At 52.8% G+C, this 18,129-nt stretch overlaps 2 protein-coding genes and 1 long non-coding RNA gene across 3 annotated transcripts; 2 read left to right on the top strand and 1 right to left on the bottom strand.

Moving 5' to 3' along the window:
* Positions 1 to 688: 688 nt before the first annotated feature.
* uhmk1 (U2AF homology motif (UHM) kinase 1) lies at positions 689 to 5,087 on the top strand. The gene is made up of 9 exons (XM_047051186.1): positions 689 to 1,244; positions 1,456 to 1,778; positions 1,875 to 1,944; positions 2,053 to 2,201; positions 2,316 to 2,413; positions 2,867 to 2,943; positions 3,259 to 3,357; positions 4,203 to 4,291; positions 4,436 to 5,087. The coding sequence occupies exons 1-9, from the start codon at positions 986 to 988 to the stop codon at positions 4,580 to 4,582; spliced, it is 1,311 nt and encodes a 436-aa protein (XP_046907142.1). The 5' UTR covers positions 689 to 985; the 3' UTR covers positions 4,583 to 5,087.
* A 7-nt stretch (positions 5,088 to 5,094) lies between these two features.
* LOC124488534 lies at positions 5,095 to 6,458 on the top strand. Its single transcript, XR_006958715.1, has 2 exons — positions 5,095 to 6,056; positions 6,092 to 6,458. It is a non-coding gene; the product is annotated as an uncharacterized LOC124488534 (long non-coding RNA).
* Positions 6,459 to 6,658: 200 nt separating this feature from the next.
* On the bottom strand, positions 6,659 to 17,540 carry pfas (phosphoribosylformylglycinamidine synthase). Its single transcript, XM_047051135.1, has 27 exons — positions 17,425 to 17,540; positions 16,443 to 16,565; positions 16,197 to 16,332; positions 15,589 to 16,061; positions 14,971 to 15,076; positions 14,657 to 14,797; positions 14,369 to 14,493; positions 14,163 to 14,291; positions 13,953 to 14,081; positions 13,041 to 13,169; positions 12,872 to 12,945; positions 12,489 to 12,645; positions 11,989 to 12,050; positions 11,712 to 11,873; positions 11,387 to 11,623; positions 11,046 to 11,276; positions 10,366 to 10,546; positions 10,129 to 10,212; positions 9,855 to 10,010; positions 9,625 to 9,744; positions 9,334 to 9,479; positions 8,846 to 9,050; positions 7,902 to 7,987; positions 7,708 to 7,819; positions 7,477 to 7,626; positions 7,188 to 7,328; positions 6,659 to 7,057 (listed from the first exon to the last, which is right to left on the bottom strand). Exons 2-27 carry the CDS (start codon positions 16,561 to 16,563, stop codon positions 6,753 to 6,755), a joined length of 4,098 nt encoding a protein of 1,365 aa, XP_046907091.1. The 5' UTR covers positions 16,564 to 16,565; positions 17,425 to 17,540; the 3' UTR covers positions 6,659 to 6,752.
* Between the last annotated feature and the right edge of the window lie 589 nt (positions 17,541 to 18,129).

Here is an 18,129-nt window from a genome sequence, read left to right as displayed (position 1 = left end):
AGGAACATCATCACTGTTTGCTTTTTAATTTGTCATGATTCTCTACACACTCTACACGTGCACTGATCCCACACCATTCCCCCACACTACTAATTGATGACCCTCACATCCAACCGTTTCTTTGTAAGCACTGTAATACACTGTTACCCTTACCTAGCGTTAGCTCCTCCTGTCTTGTTGTCATTTTCGTTACCTTGATAGGCTCGAGCTTGCACCTATTTACCGCAATCTCTTTACACATCTCTAATAAAGCTCTGAAACATGAACAGCATGTCAAGCAGTTTGTATGAGCCCTTTCCTCCGTGCTGGCCAATATTCTCTTCCGTGGTTTGCAGTTTGCTGTGGTTCATAATCGCAAACGAAGGTTAGGCCTACTAGTTTACACAACTGACACGAAGCAGAAAAGTGGTTGTTTAAATTAGCTGGAACTGACATTAGTATCCTAATCTTTTTTGATCTATTCGAAAGAAGATTACAATAGCTGTCAAATAATACATTTAAATCACTTCTTGTACACTTTTTCCCCACAGAAACCACACCATTGGGAAACATGTTTCGTTTATTAAAAATAAACAGGGTTAGGCTTCATTGAATCTCCCTGTAGTTCTTGTGCTGAACAAGGGGGAGAAATATGTATTCTCTGAGGCACATTTTGAGATTAAACAGTTAGTCAAGAAACGGCCAAGGAAAAACGCAATACTAATCTGAGAGCTCATGATATTCCCCCGATTTTTGTGCCCCTCGTCAAAAATATAAGGGACGCTGCACCTTTAAAAGTGCATCACACATTACGGTGTTTCTGCCGTAACCGTACTACTAGTATTATTGCTGCCAACTTCCGGAAACTCTTCGATCCGTCCATGATCCACCATTGCGGCAAAAATGGTCCATTGTAGCCAACAGAGATGACGAGACTCTCTCTTCATGGCTCTAACGGGGCAATAACTTCGTTTTAATATCGAAACTGTCTTGAAAATAATCTGATATGTCAGCCGCTACGAGTACAGCTACTTCAGGAATCGTAGACCACGTAATGAAACCGGTCCTGTTTGAAATATTCGGAGAGATCTGGAATGTACAAGCTCGTCTGGGCCAAGGAGTCTCGGCCTCTGTTTACAAGGTAAGCTCTGGAAGAGCGAGCACCGCGGCGGTGAAGGAGTTCCAGGCCGACATTCAAGGTGGGGATTACGGCTACCATAAAGAGAGGTCCGTACTGGAGGACATTCAAGGACACAAAAACATCGGTAAACTATTGCTAGAACAATTCAATTCAAGACGGTCAGAAGTTTGAAAGCCAAGCTTTGGCAACATAAAAAATCAGCGTCTGATTAGGTTATAAATGGATACATCTGATACTATATTTGTTATCAGGTTGTCGATATAGCATGCTGAACTTGCCGTTTAACAACAAAACTAAAAATACCGATGTCAGTGTTAATCTTCCTGTGTTTACAGTGACGCTTTATGGCGTGTTCACCAATCACAGCAGTGTTGGCGTGGCGACGCGCTGCCTCCTTCTGGAGCTGCTGGACGTGAGCGTGTCTGAGCTGCTGGTCCAGGGTGGCGGGCAGGGTGGCGACCAGGGGGGCCGGGGGCGGCAGGGCCACTCCATGTGGCTGATCCAGCACTGTGCCAGGGATGTGCTGGAGGCTCTGGGGTTCCTCCACAGGGAGGGCTACGTCCACGCCGACCTCAAACCACGCAACATCCTCTGGTGCGCTGATGACGAGTGCTTCAAACTCATCGACTTTGGACTCAGCTTCAAGGAGGGAAACCAGGTAAGGAGAGGGGGGGGGGGCAAGGGGAGGGTGGTAGGGGAGGAAAGGTGAGGAGGAGGAGAAGGCTGTTCCTCCTAACTGTGTGTCTGTCTCCAGGATGTGAAGTACATCCAGACAGACGGGTACCGCGCCCCAGAAGCAGAACATCAGAACCTGCTGGCCCAGGGTGCACTGAAGGGGGCTGAGGAGGCAGGGGGGCTGGAGGGGGCTGAGGAGGCAGGGGGGCTGGAGGGGGCTGAGGAGGCAGGGGGGCTGGAGGGGGCTGAGGAGGCAGGGGGGCTGGAGGGGGCTGAGGAGGCAGGGGGGCTGGAGGGGGCCCAGGGCTGCAGCACGGCTGTGGATCTGTGGAGTCTGGGGGTGATCCTGCTGGAGATGCTGTCTGGGGTCAAGCTGAAGGAGACTCTTCGCTCACAGCAGTGGAAGGTACTGGAACACTCAGCCACTGACAAGACGTTCTGTTCACTTGCGTATTGTATCCATGACGACATGCTGATAGGGCTGGGTATGGTACAGGTACAGTGTTCTCTGTCTCTGCAGGACAGCAGTGCAGCGATCATCGACCACCTGTTTGCCAGCAGCAGCAGCGCAGCCTGCCCCGCCATCCCAGTGTTCCACCTCAGAGACCTCATCAAGAGGTACACACTCTGAACACACACCTGGACACACACCTGGACACACACTCTGAACACACACTCTAAACACACACCTGGACACACACCTGAACACACACTCTGAACACACACCTGGACACACACCTGGACACACACTCTGAACACACACTCTAAACACACACCTGGACACACACCTGAACACACACTCTGAACACACACCTGAACACACACCTGGACACACACCTGGACACACACCTGAACACACACCTGGACACACACCTGGACACACACCTGGACACACACCTGGACACACACCTGGACACACACCTGAACACACACCTGGACACACACCTGAACACACACCTGAACACACACCTGAACACACACCTGAACACACACCTGGACACACACCTGGACAGGTGTGTTGATGCTGCATGCTGGAGGCATCAGCGCTCACTGCCCTCCTCCCTCATGCAGCATGCTACTCCAGAGCCCTGAGAGCAGAGCCACTGCAGAGAGCGCCCTGCTCAACCCCTTCTTCAGCATCCCCTTCGGTCAGTGGGAATGACACACAGACACACTCACACACGGCCACAGCCATACACACACACACGTGAGCACACGCACACACAAAAAGTCAAAATCAAAGTCCACCCGGTGGGGGAACGCCTACTTTCAGCCAGCTGATAGCTGGATCACAGTGTTCCCATCTCTCACATTGAGAGGAGAATGTAAACAGTGTGTGTGTATGACTGTGTGTGTGTGTGTGTGTGTGTGTGTGTATGACTGTGTGTGTGTGTGTGTGTGTGTGTGTGTATGACTGTGTGTGTGTGTGTGTGTGTATGACTGTGTGTGTGTGTGTGCTCCAGCTCCACACATCGAGGACCTGGTCCTGCTAGCGTCTCCTGTGCTGCGTCTGCTCAACCTCATAGACGACAGCCACCTGCACAACGAGGAGGAATACGAAGGCAAGTCTCTCTCTGGTCTGTCTTCAGTCTCTAGTCTCTCTATAAACTACCTGTTGGATCACATCAGCCGTGTGTGTGGAGGAAAGCTCTCAGTGCTGTCAGCATGTTGGTGTGTGTGGAGGAAAGCTCTCAGTGCTGTCAGCATGTTGGTGTGTGTGGAGGAAAGCTCTCAGTGCTGTCAGCATGTTGGTGTGTGTGGAGGAAAGCTCTCAGTGCTGTTAGCATGTTGGTGTGTGTGGAGGAAAGCTCTCAGTGCTGTCAGCATGTTGGTGTGTGTGGAGGAAAGCTCTCAGTGCTGTCAGCATGTTGGTGTGTGTGGAGGAAAGCTCTCAGTGCTGTCAGCATGTTGGTGTGTGTGGAGGAAAGCTCTCAGTGCTGTCAGCATGTTGGTGTGTGTGGAGGAAAGCTCTCAGTGCTGTCAGCATGTTGGTGTGTGTGGAGGAAAGCTCTCAGTGCTGTCAGCATGTTGGTGTGTGTGGAGGAAAGCTCTCAGTGCTGTCAGCATGTTGGTGTGTGTGGAGGAAAGCTCTCAGTGCTGTCAGCATGTTGGTGTGTGTGGAGGAAAGCTCTCAGTGCTGTCAGCATGTTGGTGTGTGTGGAGGAAAGCTCTCAGTGCTGTCAGCATGTTGGTGTGTGTGGAGGAAAGCTCTCAGTGCTGTCAGCATGTTGGTGTGTGTGGAGGAAAGCTCTCAGTGCTGTCAGCATGTTGGTGTGTGTGGAGGAAAGCTCTCAGTGCTGTCAGCATGTTGGTGTGTGTGTGGAGGAAAGCTCTCAGTGCTGTCAGCATGTTGGTGTGTGTGTGGAGGAAAGCTCTCAGTGCTGTCAGCATGTTGGTGTGTGTGCAGATATCTTGGAGGACATGAAGGAGGAGTGCCAGAAGTATGGATCTGTGGTGTCCCTGCTCATCCCCAAGGAGAACCCAGGCAAAGGCCAGGTACTACCCTGTCCTACCCCCAGCTGACTCTGACCCCATCATCTCTACCTACCCCCTGACCCCCCCTACCCCCTGACCCCCCCTACCCCCTGACCCTACCACCATCCTCTGTACCCCCAGCTGACCCAGGTGTTTCCTCCCCAGGTGTTTGTGGAGTACACCAACGCCAGCGAGTCCAAGGAAGCTCAGAGGCTGCTCACAGGACGGACCTTCGACGGGAAGTTTGTGGTGGCAACGTTCTACCCCCTGAGTGCTTACAAGAGGGGCTACCTCTACCAGACCGTCCTGTGATGCCCTGTGAAGACTGTCACACACACACCCTCGGCCCTCTCCAGGCTCTGTGTCAGCTACAGACACGGTTCACTCCAGGCTCTGTGTCAGCTACAGACACGGTTCACTCCAAATGGTCTTCTAACAGATGAACATGCGCCAGTGTTTTAATATTACAGTGTGTAAATGTTAGTGTGTCGAATGTTAAGGGGTGTTAAAGCTCTGACTGCCGTTTATGATGATGATGGTGTGTGTGTGTGTGTGTAGATAGCTTTTACCAGGTAGCACTTATGCCTGTAAAGCTAATGTTTGTAGCAGCAACGGCTAAATGCTCTTGTTTGTAGCAGCTACGGCAAATTCTGATGCATGTAGCAGGTGGGAGGCAGGATTAGCTACCTCTGTTGTTATGTAGCATGAGTGTGAATGAAGCTTGCGGTGTCTGACCCTCTGGTGTCTGACCCTCTGGTGTCTGACCCTCTGGTGTCTGACCCTCTGGTGTCTGACCCTCTGACCCTCTGGTGTCTGACCCTCTGGTGTCTGATCCTCTGGTGTCTGACCCTCTGACCCTCTGGTGTCTGACCCTCTGGTGTCTGATCCTCTGGTGTCGAAGGTGTCTGACCCGGCGCTTCATCATCACGTTGCTGCATCACAAAACAAGCACAAGCCCTTTTATGATGCTGATGGATGTGCCATTGTAGCCTAGCCTCACGATCATGATGTGAATGATCCCAAACCCTACTGTGACAGTAGACAGTAGCACTGCTTCTTGTTCCCTGGCAGACCAAGCTGGTTAAGGTCACATGGCACTCGTTGGCCGTAAGTTTGTCTCGTCCTGAAATACCAGATATGTTTTTTGTATATCTTTTTTTTTTTTTCTTCCCTCCATCTCTTGAAACTTGAATTCCGAAAGTCTCCCTTCATAATAACGGGTGTCCATGTGTAAAATATGATGTTTTGAAACCACTTTCATTCTGAAAAAAAAAGCTGACTGTGCCGTGATGTCATCCAACCCTCTGTGATTATTAGGAGATGCCGCGCAGTGAGAGCTACACACTGCAGTTGTACTCAACACAGCCTCTGGTGGCTAAAATAATGTCTATAGGCTATTAGATATTATATTATAATCAATTTCCTCCACTCTACCTGCACTAATTATACAATGGGAAAGCGACACTAATATCCACTATCAGTTTCAATAGGAACATTTGAACAATCACTTTTTGACATGTTAAATAAGCTATATCCACTATTATACCCGCTACCTATCCTTACTATTCTACTGTCTGTAAGAATATAAGGCATACTGTTGCTTAGTGACCAGGGGGTAATGAGACACAAACACTCACACAACACTGCATAGTCATAACTGGCAACTTGGCCTAGTAGCTAGGTCAGAGGTCATGATGTGTGGCTGGGCAGTGGGAGGTCAGAGGTCATGATATGTGGCTGGGCAGTGGGAGGTCAGAGTTCATGATGTGTGGCTGGGCAGTGGGAGGTCAGAGGTCATGATGAGTGGCTGGGCAGTGGGAGGTCAGAGGTCATGTTTGGTGTGCGTCAGGTGAGGGAGCTGAGCCACCTGTTCAGAGAGCCAGACAGACCGACAGGAGCGCACGGTCCTCAGGGACATCAGACTGCCGGGGGGGCCTGGTGGGGGGGCCTGGTGGCCCTCTTCATCCTGCGGGTGGCGCTGTGCTGCGCCGGGACGCTCCTGACCCTCCCCCCCCTGCGCCCCCCCCCCCCCTCCGTGCTGCTGGGCAGCGAGGACGCGAGGCTGCGGGTACCCAGCCTCAGCACACCTGGACTCTCACCTGGACTCTCTCACCTGCTGGAGACACCAGCCTGTAAATGAATGGACTTAACGACTGTCTACTTGTATAAAGGTTATTTATTATGTGAATCATGTGTGTTCTACAAAACTTAATGTCACCGCAACACACATCCCAGGGAGACAGACAGACCAGGTGTGTGTGTGTGAGTTAGGGCCAGGTGTGTGTGTGTGTGAGTTAGGGCCAGGTGTGTGTGTGTGTGAGTTAGGGCCAGGTGTGTGTGTGTGTGAGTTAGGGCCAGGTGTGTGTGTGTGTGAGTTAGGGCCAGGTGTGTGTATGTGTGAGTTAGGGCCAGGTGTGTGTGTGTGTGTGTGAGTTAGGGCCAGGTGTGTGTGTGTGTGAATTAGGGCCAGGTGATCCAGGCCTCAGGATGCGGTCCATGCTGCAGCGTTCCTGAACATGCGCATCCAGGGGGAGGGGGTGAGGGAGGCCCGCAGGCCCCGGGGGGCCCAGGGCCACTGCCAGCCCAGTGTGCAGCGCTCTGGGTGGGGCATCATGGCCAGGTGGCGACCATCCTTGGAGCTCAGCGCGGCCACGCCCTCGGGGGAGCCGTTGGGGTTCAGGGGGTACTCCTCAGTGGGGAGGCCCTGGTCGTCTAGGTAACGCAGGGGCGCCAGGGAGCCAGAGAGGAGGTGGTCCTGGGACCGGCGGGAACGGAACTGGACCTGACCTGGAGGACGGGAGGAGGAGGAGGGAGGGTCTGTAGATGTGTGTGTGTGGAGAGGTGTGTAAGGGTGTAGAGATGTGTGTAAGGGTGTAGAGGTGTGTGTAAGGGTGTAGGGGTGTGTAGCTGGTCCTACCCTCTCCATGGGCGACCCACACCCCCAGCGCTGAGCCCTCCATGCCCCTCAGCCAGACACAGGGGGAGGACTGGACTCCAACACTCACAAACCTGGACTCAAACCTGCCGGACTGGTTAGGACCCAGCACCACCTCAGGGTCTGCACACACACACACACACACACACACACACACACACACACACAGTTAGGGTAACAGTAATCATAGAGTAGAGAGACTTCCCCTCCTCCCCTCTCTCACCTCCCCCCTCCTCCCCTCTCTCACCTCCCCCCTCCTCCCCTCTCTTACCTCCCCCCTCCTCCCCCTCTCCCACCCAGCCCAGCAGGGCTAGGAGCTGGCATCCGTTGCACACGCCCAGACTCAGCGTATCGTCACGGCGACGGAAGCGCTCAAACTCCGTCCTGGCGTTGTTGTTGTACATCACAGTAGCAGCCCAGCCTGGGCGAGAGACACAGACACAGCACGGGTGAGCATCGGAGAGAGGAGAGAGCTTGTATGTGTGTGTGTGTGTGTGTGTACCTTTAGCTGAGCCCAGCACATCAGCGTAGCTGAATCCTCCTACAAACACGAGCACCTTGAAGAGCTGCAGCCCGAACCCTGAACACAGGTCCTGCATGGTAACATCCCACACCTGCACACACACACACACCGGTGGTGAGCATGCAAGTTGAACACACAATTGTTGTTCATTCTGTGTTAGTGAGTGTGTTCACCTCAAAGCCAGCCATGTGGAGAGACACAGCCATCTCCCTGTCCCCATTACTGCCCTCCTCCCTGACCACCGCCACGCGAGGCTGTCCTGAACACACACACACACAGTTAAACATGAGGCTTCCATCAGCAAGTCCTGATAGGTTAGGGTCAGTAGCATGTGACCCTCTCTGATAGGTTAGGGTCAGTAGCATGTGACCCCTCTCTGATAGGTTAGGGTCAGTAGCATGTGACCCTCTCTGATAGGTTAGGGTCAGTAGCATGTGACCCTCTCTGATAGGTTAGGGTCAGTAGCATGTGACCCTCTCTGATAGGTTAGGGTCAGTAGCATGTGGCCCTCTCTGATAGGTTGGGGTCAGTAGCATGTGACCCTCTCTGATAGGTTAGGGTCAGTAGCATGTGACCCTCTCTGATAGGTTAGGGTCAGTAGCATGTGACCCTCTCTGATAGGTTAGGGTCAGTAGCATGTGACCCTCTCTGATAGGTTAGGGTCAGTAGCATGTGACCCTCTCTGATAGGTTAGGGTCAGTAGCATGTGACCCTCTCTGATAGGTTAGGGTCAGTAGCATGTGACCCTCTCTGATAGGTTAGGGTCAGTAGCATGTGACCCTCTCTGATAGGTTAGGGTCAGTAGCATGTGACCCTCTCTGATAGGTTAGGGTCAGTAGCATGTGACCCTCTCTGATAGGTTAGGGTCAGTAGCATGTGACCCTCTCTGATAGGTTAGGGTCAGCAGCATGGTGTTGACCCTCTCTGATAGCTTGGGGTCAGCAGCATGGTGTTGACCCTCTCTGATAGCTTGGGGTCAGCAGCATGGTGTTGACCTTCTCTGATAGCTTGGGGTCAGCAGCATGGTGTTGACCCTCTCTGATAGCTTGGGGTCAGCAGCATGGTGTTGACCTTCTCTGATAGCTTGGGGTCAGCAGCATGGTGTTGACCTTCTCACCCTGGATGACAGCAGGGATCTCGGCGGGGTCAAAGGTCAGGTGGAAGTAGGGCTGCGTCCTGCGTCTTAGCCCCGCCTCTTCCTGTGACACGCACGCTGGCTCTGCCTGGAGCCGCTCCAGCTGGAAGCTGGTGCTTTCCCACAATGCCCTGAGGCTGGGCAGGGCCTCACACAGCACTTCCTGTCCGTCCACGCAAACTCTGACCTGAAGAAGAAGAGATGTATGATGGGGCTGTTTGTGTTTGCGTGTGAATGTGTGTGGTTAGGTTTAGGGTAATGTGTGTATGGATGGTGTGTATGTATGGTGTGTGTGTATGGTGTGTGTGTGTATGGTGTGTGTGTGGTGTGTGTGTGTGTGTATGGTGTGTGTGTGAGTGTGTATGGTGTGTGTGTGGTGTGTGTGTGTGTGTGTGGTGTGTGTGTGTGTATGGTGTGTGTGTATGGTGTGTGTGTGTATGGTGTGTGTATGGTGTGTGTGTGTGGCTCACCTTGGCCTCCGGGCCCAGCCCCACACAGCAGCCGATGCTGTGGCAGGTGAGCCCAGCCTGGAGGTATCTCTGCTTCACCTGGTGCTCCTGTTCCCGGCGCACCTCCAGGACCAGACCCAGCTCCTCGCTGAACAGCAGCTCCAGCACTGGGGGGGAAACAGCTTGTAGTGACACTAGAAGACCATCTCTGTCCACTTCGACAACCTGGAGCTGCCAGAGATTCCTCCGCAAACAAGGGAAACCCATGAATACAATGCACAATAATAATATGATAGTTATTGATCTGCTCACCTCCTGCTCCTCCAGACACCAGGTCCACCTCTATCCCACGATTTCCTGCAAACGCCATCTCCAGCAGACAGGAAATAAGGCCGCCATCACTGATGTCATGTCCTGCACTCAGCAGGCGGTCTGCAGCACAAACACAGCTGTTCTCATATACACCAATCACATTCACCTGGGTGGGGATTGGCCAGTGTAGCAGGTGGGTGCAGGAGGGTGTAGGAGGACGGTGTACCCACCCTGCAGGAGGGTCTGGGTGGTGTTGAAGCAGGCTTGCAGCAGCAGGGGCTGGTCGAGGTCAGGGGTCGTGTCTCCCAGCTGTCCGTAACACTGAGCCAGAGCAGACCCACCCAGACGCTGCTGACCTGGGGTGACCGGGACCCACAGCAGCACGCCTGCACACACGGAGACACACAGATATATATAGACATGAGAGAGAGATCGAGAAAGAGAGAGAGAAATGCAGTGTTAACTGTATGTGTGTGAATGGTTAGTTTCTATGTGTGTTTCTACCTTGGCCGTCAGGGTCTTCCAGGTCGGGGGTCACGGTGGCTGTGATGTCAGGACACACAGCGTACGCTGAGATGACCAGAGACCCTGGAACACACACACACACAGGACATGGATATACCACACACACACACACACACACACAGGACATGGATATACCACACACACACACACACACACAGGACATGGATATACCACACACACAGGACATGGATATACCACACACACACTCCCTCGTACCTGGAGCTTTGACCGTCTCCATGCCGACCCTGGCGGCCATGCTGAGGGAGTCCTTCCCGCCGTCCACGGCGACGCCCAGCTGACCCATGACCTCACACATGGCCTGACACGCCTCCCACAGACACGCCCCCTCTCCTGGGAGCTTAGCGGCCCACATCCAGTTACCACTGCACTTCACATCCTACACACACACATCCAGTTACCACTGCACTTCACATCCTACACACACACATCCAGTTACCACTGCACTTCACATCCTACACACACACACACATCCAGTTACCACTGCACTTCACATCCTACACACACACATCCAGTTACCACTGCACTTCACATCCTACACACACACACACACATCCAGTTACCACTGCACTTCACATCCTACACACACACACACACACATCCAGTTACCACTGCACTTCACATCCTACACACACACATCCAGTTACCACTGCACTTCACATCCTACACACACACACACATCCAGTTACCACTGCACTTCACATCCTACACACACACACACACACACACACACACACACATCCAGTTACCACTGCACTTCACATCCTACACACACACACACACATCCAGTTACCACTGCAATTCACGTCCTACACACACACACACATCCAGTTACCACTGCACTTCACATACTACACACACACACCCCCTCCAGGTACCTTCAGGTGTGTGACTCTAGCGAACACCAGATTAGTCAGCGCCTCCCCCACCGCCATGCGAGCTCCCGCCCCTGGAGAGACCAGGCCCTTGATTGGCTGCTCGCCGATAGCGGTCGCCGCCCCCTGCAGGCTGAATGGAGACAGAGCCACGACGGCCACGTCAGCCAATGGGGTGTGGAGAGGACCCACGCACTGTTGCTGGGCAACCAGGCCCGTCACCGAGCGATCAACCTGAAGACCAACAGAGTAAAACAGGATTTGTACTTTATGACTTTCCATCTCTGCCACACACACACACGTATACCCCCTCAGACACACGGCCTCACCCACACCCCCCCTACCTTGTTGGTGAGGTAGCGCTTGGAGGCGACAGCGGGCAGACGGAGCACCCTCTCCAGGGCCTGTCTGACTGTCAGGCCTGCAGGCAGCTGCAGGGCCTGCAGGGCGGCGCCAACGCGCTCATCATCAAACTGCTTCTGGGGCATCTTCCCCAGGACCCAGTCCAGCTGCAGGTCTACGGGACAGCGCCTCCCGCTGGCCTGCTCCACACCACCACCCACATCGTCCACCAGCACCATCTGCAGGAAGGCACACACACACAGGATGAGGATGAGAGTGAGGATGAGAGTGAGGGACAGGAGAGATGAGGGCGTGGATGAGGCCTACCTTGCCGTCTCCAGTGATGTGTCCTACAAAGTCCACAGGACACTTCTCCCTGAGGCAGGCTCTCTCCAGGAAGGAGCGGTCGGCCGGACGCAGCAGCAGAGCGTTGCTCTCCTGATACTCAGCCCCCCACAGCTCCAACACACTCAGGGTGGGGTCTCCTCTCTGACACACACACAAACACACCATGAGCCTTCAGGGCAGGTCAGAGAGAGGTCGTTGTGCCAGATGGCGTCCGTGGGGGTTCACAGGTGGAAGAGGTGCATTGTGAGAGCTTCACCTTGAACCTGCTGGAGTAGATGATCGCTCCCGCTGGATCACTCAGCTCCTTCAGAACGTTACCTGAACACACACACCTCAGTTACACACACACACACCTCAGTTACACACACACACCTCAGTTACACACACACACACCTCAGTTACACACACACACACCTCAGTTACACACACACACCTCAGTTACACAAACACACACCTCAGTTACACACACACACCTCAGTTACACACACACACACCTCAGTTACACACACACACACCTCAGTTACACACACACACACACACCTCAGTTACACACACACACCTCAGTTACACACACACACCTCAGTTACACACACACACACCAGTTACACACACACACACCTCAGTTACACACACACACACCTCAGTTACACACACACACACCTCAGTTACACACACACACACACACCTCAGTTACACGCATCAGCTATAACTCTACTACTTGACAGGTACATATACACTAGCCCCTCCCCATCCTACCGTTGCCCCCGGCGCCCTGGTCGTGGATGCTGCAGATGGGGTTCCCGCCCCCCCTCTCCAGACACGCCCTCACAGCTCTGTTCATCTTCTGTTCCATCTCTGCATCGCCCCGCTGGACCGCACCCAGGTCCCTGGAGCTGGAGTTATCTCCCTGCACCTGCACACACACACACAGGCAGACACACACAGGCAGACACACACACAGGCACACACACACAGGCACACACACACAGGCACACACACACACACACAGGCAGACACACACACAAACACAGGTAGGCGCACACATGCCACATTTATTAGCATTGGTGACTGACTGAATATTTAGTTAATATTAGTGTATGCACCTGTATGGTGGGTGGTGTGTATGTGTGTGTGTATACCTGTATGGAAGACGCTGCCCCTCCTCCAACTCCGATACGGTAAACAGGACCGCCCAGCTTCACCACCTCCATACCTGAGTTAGCACAACGCTAGCATGAGTTAGCACAACGCTAGCATGAGTTAGCACACCCTCTCCGATCCACGCACACACACACACTCTCTTCGTACCCTTCTCAGGCTCCTCCTTCTTCACATGAGCGTCTTCGATGGCGCCCAACCCGCCGCTGAACATGATTGGTTTAATCCACTCTCGCCGCTCCCCATTGGCCAACCGCATGCCAAACGACCGTGCAAAGCCTGGACACAGATGTTGTTATCTACTTGCGAGGACCCGACTGGTGTGATATTACCTACCTGCTAGTACCTGATTGGTGTGTTGCTATGTACCTGCTAGGACCTAACTGGTGTGATATTACCTACCTGCTAGGACCTGACTGGTGTGTTGTTATCTACCTGCTAGGACCTGACTGGTGTGTTGCTATGTACCTGCTAGGACCTGACTGGTGTGTTGTTATGTACCTGCTAGGACCTGACTGGTGTGTTGTTATCTACCTGCTAGGACCTAACTGGTGTGTTGTTATCTACCTGCTAGGACCTAACTGGTGTGATATTACCTACCTGCTAGGACCTGACTGGTGTGTTGCTATGTACCTGCTAGGACCTGACTGGTGTGTTGTTATGTACCTGCTAGGACCTGACTGGTGTGTTGTTATCTACCTGCTAGGACCTAACTGGTGTGTTGTTATCTACCTGCTAGGACCTAACTGGTGTGATATTACCTACCTGCTAGGACCTGACTGGTGTGTTGTTATCTACCTGCTAGGACCTGACTGGTGTGTTGTTATGTACCTGCTAGGACCTGACTGGTGTGTTGTTATGTACCTGCTAGGACCTGACTGGTGTGTTGTTATCTACCTGCTAGGACCTGACTGGTGTGTTGTTATCTACCTGCTAGGACCTGACTGGTGTGATATTACCTACCTGCTAGGACCTGACTGGTGTGTTGTTATCTACCTGCTAGGACCTGACTGGTGTGTTGTTATCTACCTGCTAGGACCTGACTGGTGTGTTGTTATCTACCTGCTAGGACCGGCTCTCCAAACTTGTTCCCGTAGTCGGAGGCCCCGTTGCTGGCCTCGATGGCCACCTGCAGGGGGGGGGCGAAGCTGGAGGGGTACTCCTCCTCCCCCTCCCAGGGAAGACTGTAGCCTGGCGGAGGGGGAGGGGCTTAACACACAACACTATGGTGATGGACTTGACTGACAGACACATGACCTCAGGTGACCTCACCAGGTATATGCAGGTTGCCATAGCAGTATCCGGCTGTTCCAGCGATGACGTGCCCCCCCCTGCCGGCGCTCTGCACGTCCCGGATCCTCCCCCCCGTTCCCGTGGTCGCTCCACTGAACGGGGCCACGCCTGTGGGGTTACCACGGTTACCCTGCGGCTACCACAATCTGCTGTGTGTGTGTGTGTAGGTGTGTGTGTGTGTGTACCGGTAGGGAAGTTGTGTGTCTCTGCGGTGAAAATCACATGTCTGGTGGAGCTCCTAGTCTCATAGCTGCTGGCTTTAGAGGGATCTCTGGGATACACACACTCTACCTGCACCCCTGTGATCCCACTACACACACACACACACACACACACACACACACGCCAGAGCTACAGTAATACATCATCTCAACAGCAAAAAAAAACACATCATTATATGAATGAAACCTTCCCCTGGTTGTAAACTGGGTTACAATATCGACTCAACTCCAGAGCGACGGTAACAACCTTACCTGCTGTTGTCACAGAACTTGATGATGTTGTTCTGGTTGCTATGGAGCTGCGTATCCATGATACAGCTGAACAGGGTTCCCTCCTGCTCCTGCCCGTCAATCACCATGCGCCCTCGGAAGAACCAATGACGGCTGTGTTCACTGAGGGGGGCGGGACATAGAGGGACTCATGACATGTCCTCCAACACACCTTCAGGCCTGCTGCCACACACACACACAGACACACACAGACACACTCTGTCACACACACACACACACACACACACACACACACACACACACAGACACACTCTGTCACACACACAGACACACACCTGTTGGACTGAGCCAGGTCGAAACACTCCACACTGGTGGGGTTCCTGCTGAGGCTGTGGAACAGAGAGGTGTAGTAGTCCAAGTCCCAGGAGTCAAACGCCAGACCTGCACGCACACACACACACACACACACACACACACACACACACACACAGACACACACGCACACAGTGTAATTAAGAGGCAGAAGACACACATGATGCTGTAGTAACACATGACCAGGGAACAGGCCAGTCCTGTGACTCAAAGCATCTCAGCAATTATGTTACTTACACATCATGTGACCAGTCTGTTCCCCCCCCTCCTCCTCCCCCCCCCCCCCCCTCCACCCAGGACAGACAGAAGATACTCACCTAAGGAAGCAGGACTACAACAGAGACCACAGAGACAGGGATGAAAAGGGAGAGAGAGAGAGAGAGTGAAACTGGAGGGCTGTAGTTAGTGTTAGGACAGACTAGAAGAGGAACCGTCAGGCTGGACGGCAGAACACGTCTGTTTAAGATTCGTCAGAATCGAGAGCTTGATGAGTTTAGCTGTGTGAGTCGCTAACATGGAGGTTTACCTCTAAACTAAATATCATTTAGTTTACAGTTTTGGAGATCATGTAGTCCTCTTACCAAGCTCCTCGTTCACCGTCTCCAAGGCAACACGACCCTTCCCCAGGATGTCGACCTCAAACACCTCCTGGGGTCTGGTTTCCACGGCGAATGAGGTTATGGGATGTGGGTAGATGCACTCAGTCATGCTGTCGTACAGAACACCCAGGATCTTCTCCACGGCCTCTTCCAGAAGGTTCTCCCTGGGTGCTTGTGGAGGGTTCTCCCTGGGTGGTTGTGGAGGGTTCTCCCTGGGTGCTTGTGGAGGGTTCTCCCTGGCTTCTGGAGGGTTCTCCCTGGGTTGTGGAGGGTTCTCCCTGGGTTGTGGAGGGTTCTCCCTGGGTTCTGGAGGGTTCTCCCTGGGTGCTTGTGGAGGGTCCTGTGTGAGCGTGAACAGCAGGCGGCGGGACAGCTCCACCCTGGACACGGCACTCAGGCCGGCGCTCCGACAGATGGACACGGCGTTGGTGGACCACGCAGTGGAGAAGTTCAGCCTGCAGGGGGCAGCAGCATCAGCCTGGGGCTGGATACTGGATGTGTGTGTGTGTGTGTGTGTGTGTAGACTGGATGTGTGTGTGTGTGTGTGTGTGTGTGTGTGTGTGTGTAGACTGTGTGTGTGTGTTAGATACCTGGGTCCAATTTCGACAAGCCTCCCTCCTCGCCCCCCCACCAGGTGAGGCTGGTCCGACAGCTGTTCTGTCTGCAGGGGGGGGCGGAACAGCCACTGCAGCACCTCCCTCTGCTCTGGGCACAGGTCTCCTGGCCCTGGGGGAGGGGAGGAGGGGCTGAGACCCTCAGGGTACACACTACTATCTCCTCAACTCCTCTCACCTCCACACTTCTCCTCTCCTACCCTCCCTCCCCCTCCTCCTTACCTGTCAGCTCCACGTTGTAACACAGCTCCATGATGATTGACAGGTCAGGATGCTGAAGGGCTGCTTGCCGTAAGACCCGCCCCCTCTCCAGCTCCTTCCTATAGAATCTCACTACAACCATGACTGGGAGGGGAGGGGGGGACAGAGAAGGAGAGAGGACATGTAGTTGATCAGTAGAATAGAGTTATGAGAACCAGCCTGTGTTTGACCTCCCACCCGGGGCAAAGGTCAGGGGTCAGGATGACATACCTGCACTCTACCACAGAACAGTAACCTGACCCTAGCCTATGTCAATAACATACCTGCACTCTACTACGCAATACCGTACGTTATAATAGCTGAGGTGAAAACACTTTAAAGTGCGCTTGGTACTATGCGCTTGATGCATTGGACTATTTGTTCGATAAAGGCGTCTGCTAAATTCAGATACAAAGTAATGTTGCGTAAATGCCTGGCAGAACGAGTCCAGTTTTAACCTGCGCGATCACAGGTCACCGCGTAACTTTGACAAGACTCAAGTTTCTCCCACACACACACACACTGGGAATCTTGATTATGAACAAGCTGCATCACAAGAAACACACACACATTGTCACACACTAGCGATAGCACGAGCTAGGAGCTTCTAAATACATCACGCGTGCTTTGTTAAAACTTGATTAGGTTTCGGGTTGATGATAAGATTAGGCTACTTGATGTCGAAACTGTGCGATGCTTCATCTGGGATAGACAAGTAAAAAGACACTTTCCACACGAACGACACAGGCGGACATTCTTAAAAGATTATTTTATGCTAAAGTAAGCATGATACATTATACAGCTGCGCTGCAGCAGCCAGTAAGATGTCCAAGTTAATCATGTTAATCAGTTGCTAACTTCGCTAACTACGATATTAGCCGAGCTAGCGTGCAACAGTTTATTTTAGCCACTTACGGTTGCAACTGAAAAGATTCCTAACGGCACGTTCAGCTAAGAATCTTACCTTTATCTGGACAACGCAGGAGACGAATGATGCTGGTGGATAGAAACTTTCTCTCTGCGGTGTAACCACCGACCGAATGAGACAGTGAAACAACCCCCCCACGTGTCTGTGGACGGCGTCTGAGCCACCAGCGCGCAAGCGCAGCGTTCGATCTGGTGATTTGATTTAAGTTGATGGCATCTTTTTCAGCTCCATATTCGCTGCTCACATTTAACATTTTTAACAAACCTACGTTTTAGTACCTTTAATCAACTTGACTACCTGAAGAGGTATTCTTCATGGTTTGCTCATAATGGACAACTATCTTGTCAGAAACACTTCCGTTGATCTTTAATAAAACAAGCTAAGACATAGAACCAAATGTTGCAGACCAGTGTTCTACCGAAATCGGTGACCTATAGAAAACTGTGACCAGTTCTAATGGCGGGAGAGGAGCGGACAGACAAACAAACACGTACATGCGCAGTCTTAGATATATTTAATAAATTAAAACAAGTACAAAAAAGAAACAATGTACATCCCCCCCCCCCACCCCCCCCCCCCCCCCCCTCCAGCAGCTGGCAGCAAGGTCCTCATCAGCTCCAGATACAGGCAGTGTCACACACTCACTGTATGGACTAACCCCCCAAACACACACACACACACCAAGCTACATGTCTGCAGGTCCTGGGAACAAAGTAGATGGAGATGATGGTGATGAAGAGG

Source organism: Hypomesus transpacificus, unplaced genomic scaffold (assembly GCF_021917145.1).
Source record: "Hypomesus transpacificus isolate Combined female unplaced genomic scaffold, fHypTra1 scaffold_139, whole genome shotgun sequence".
Classification (NCBI taxonomy): domain Eukaryota; kingdom Metazoa; phylum Chordata; class Actinopteri; order Osmeriformes; family Osmeridae; genus Hypomesus; species Hypomesus transpacificus.
This window is presented reverse-complemented; position numbering and strand designations above follow the sequence as displayed.